Here is a 1,569-nt window from a genome sequence, read left to right as displayed (position 1 = left end):
TTATCACCCTCAGACAGATGGGCAATCTGAGAGGACTATCCAGATTCTCGAGGATATGTTGAGGGCATGTGCACTAGATCTACATGGAAGCTAGGAATGATATCTACCATTAGCAGAGTTTGCCTATAATAACAATTACTAGGCTACAATTGATATGGCACCATATGAGGCACTCTACAACAGGAAATATAGGTCACCCTTGTATTGGGATGAAGTAGGTGAACGGAGCATACTGGGACCAGAAATAATTCAGAAAACCTGTGAGAAGATAACCCTGATTCGTGAATTTGATAAAGGAGGACGGACCTTGAATTTGATAAAGGTGACATGATGTTTCTTCTTGTGGCACCCATGAAAGGTGTGATGAGGTTTGGAAAGAAGGGAATGTTAAGCCCTAGGTACATTGGACTGTTTGAGATTCTAGAGAGAGTCGGTAACTTGGCTTATAGGCTGGCTCTCCCACCTGCCATGAAGAACATCCACAACACCTTCCATGTATCAATGCTGAAGAAATATGTTCATGATCCTTCATACACACTGAACTACGAACCACTCGACCTAAAGGTGGACATGACCTATGAAGAGAAGCCTGTTCGGATTTTAGACCGGAAGGATCAAGTGCTTCATAAGCGATCGACACCCCTAGTCAAGGTGCTTTGGAGAAACCATGCCATTGAAGAAGCACCTTGGGAACGGGAGGAAGATATGTGAGTTAAATACCCTGAGATATTTACAAACTAAGGTACACTTTAATTTTCTACTCTTTCCTAAAGTTGCAGTTTCAGAACACCGTTAATAATTTTGTCTTTTTCTACTCTGTTAATCTAGGAGTATGTGGGTCCATAACCACAGGTCCAGGATCGTAACCGAAAAGTTGGAACTTCTGTTTAACCCCAGATTTCAGAAACCCTGAGTCTCAACCTTATGGGTAAAATAGTAATTTCATCTCAGGGATATTATAGTAATTATGCTATATGATTAATTAGAGTTTATTATTTGTCATTAAATGTGTTTTAATGCAAAAAGTAATGTTTTATAAAATTTTAGGTTTTAATGTACATACATGTAATCATAGCTTATCGGTGTATAGTTGCTTTGTTTGTGGGAGGTACAAGGTTCAATTTTTGTGTGCAACACATTAAGTATAATTTTTGTTTATTTTAGAATTATTATCAAAATTGAGATAAATTCAATTTAGAAGGAGAGAAGTTCGGCCAGCTTGGTGGAAGGAGCCCCTTATGGCCCCGACCTTGAGATTTCGTGACTTGATGCAAAAAAATGAATAAACAATGATAATAATAAAAAAAGAAAAAAAAAAAGGAGGGAGTAGACGATATGGCAGATAACTTGAAAAAAAGTAATTAGAGATAATTTAGGAATCAAAGAAAAATTAGAAAGAGGGTCATCCCACATAAGAAGGAAAATACTCACAAAAGGAAACAAATCTTCATAAGAGATAAGAAGAGAGAGGGAGAGAAAGAGTGAGTTGGAGATAAACAAGAAAGAGGAAAGGAGTAGCTGTTTAAGAGGAGATAGAAATATAAGGGTGGACTCCAAGGAAACCCCAAA

The 1,569-nt window shown here is 37.7% G+C and overlaps 1 protein-coding gene across 1 annotated transcript; it reads left to right on the top strand.

Annotated features, from left to right (window-relative positions):
• Nucleotides 1-327: 327 nt before the first annotated feature.
• Nucleotides 328-711, top strand: LOC122638924. The gene has a single exon (XM_043831775.1). It carries the CDS (start codon nt 328-330, stop codon nt 709-711), a length of 384 nt encoding a protein of 127 aa, XP_043687710.1.
• Nucleotides 712-1,569: the final 858 nt, after the last annotated feature.

The sequence above is a fragment of the Telopea speciosissima genome, chromosome 9 (genome assembly GCF_018873765.1).
Source record: "Telopea speciosissima isolate NSW1024214 ecotype Mountain lineage chromosome 9, Tspe_v1, whole genome shotgun sequence".
In the NCBI taxonomy this organism is placed as follows: domain Eukaryota; kingdom Viridiplantae; phylum Streptophyta; class Magnoliopsida; order Proteales; family Proteaceae; genus Telopea; species Telopea speciosissima.
This window is presented reverse-complemented; position numbering and strand designations above follow the sequence as displayed.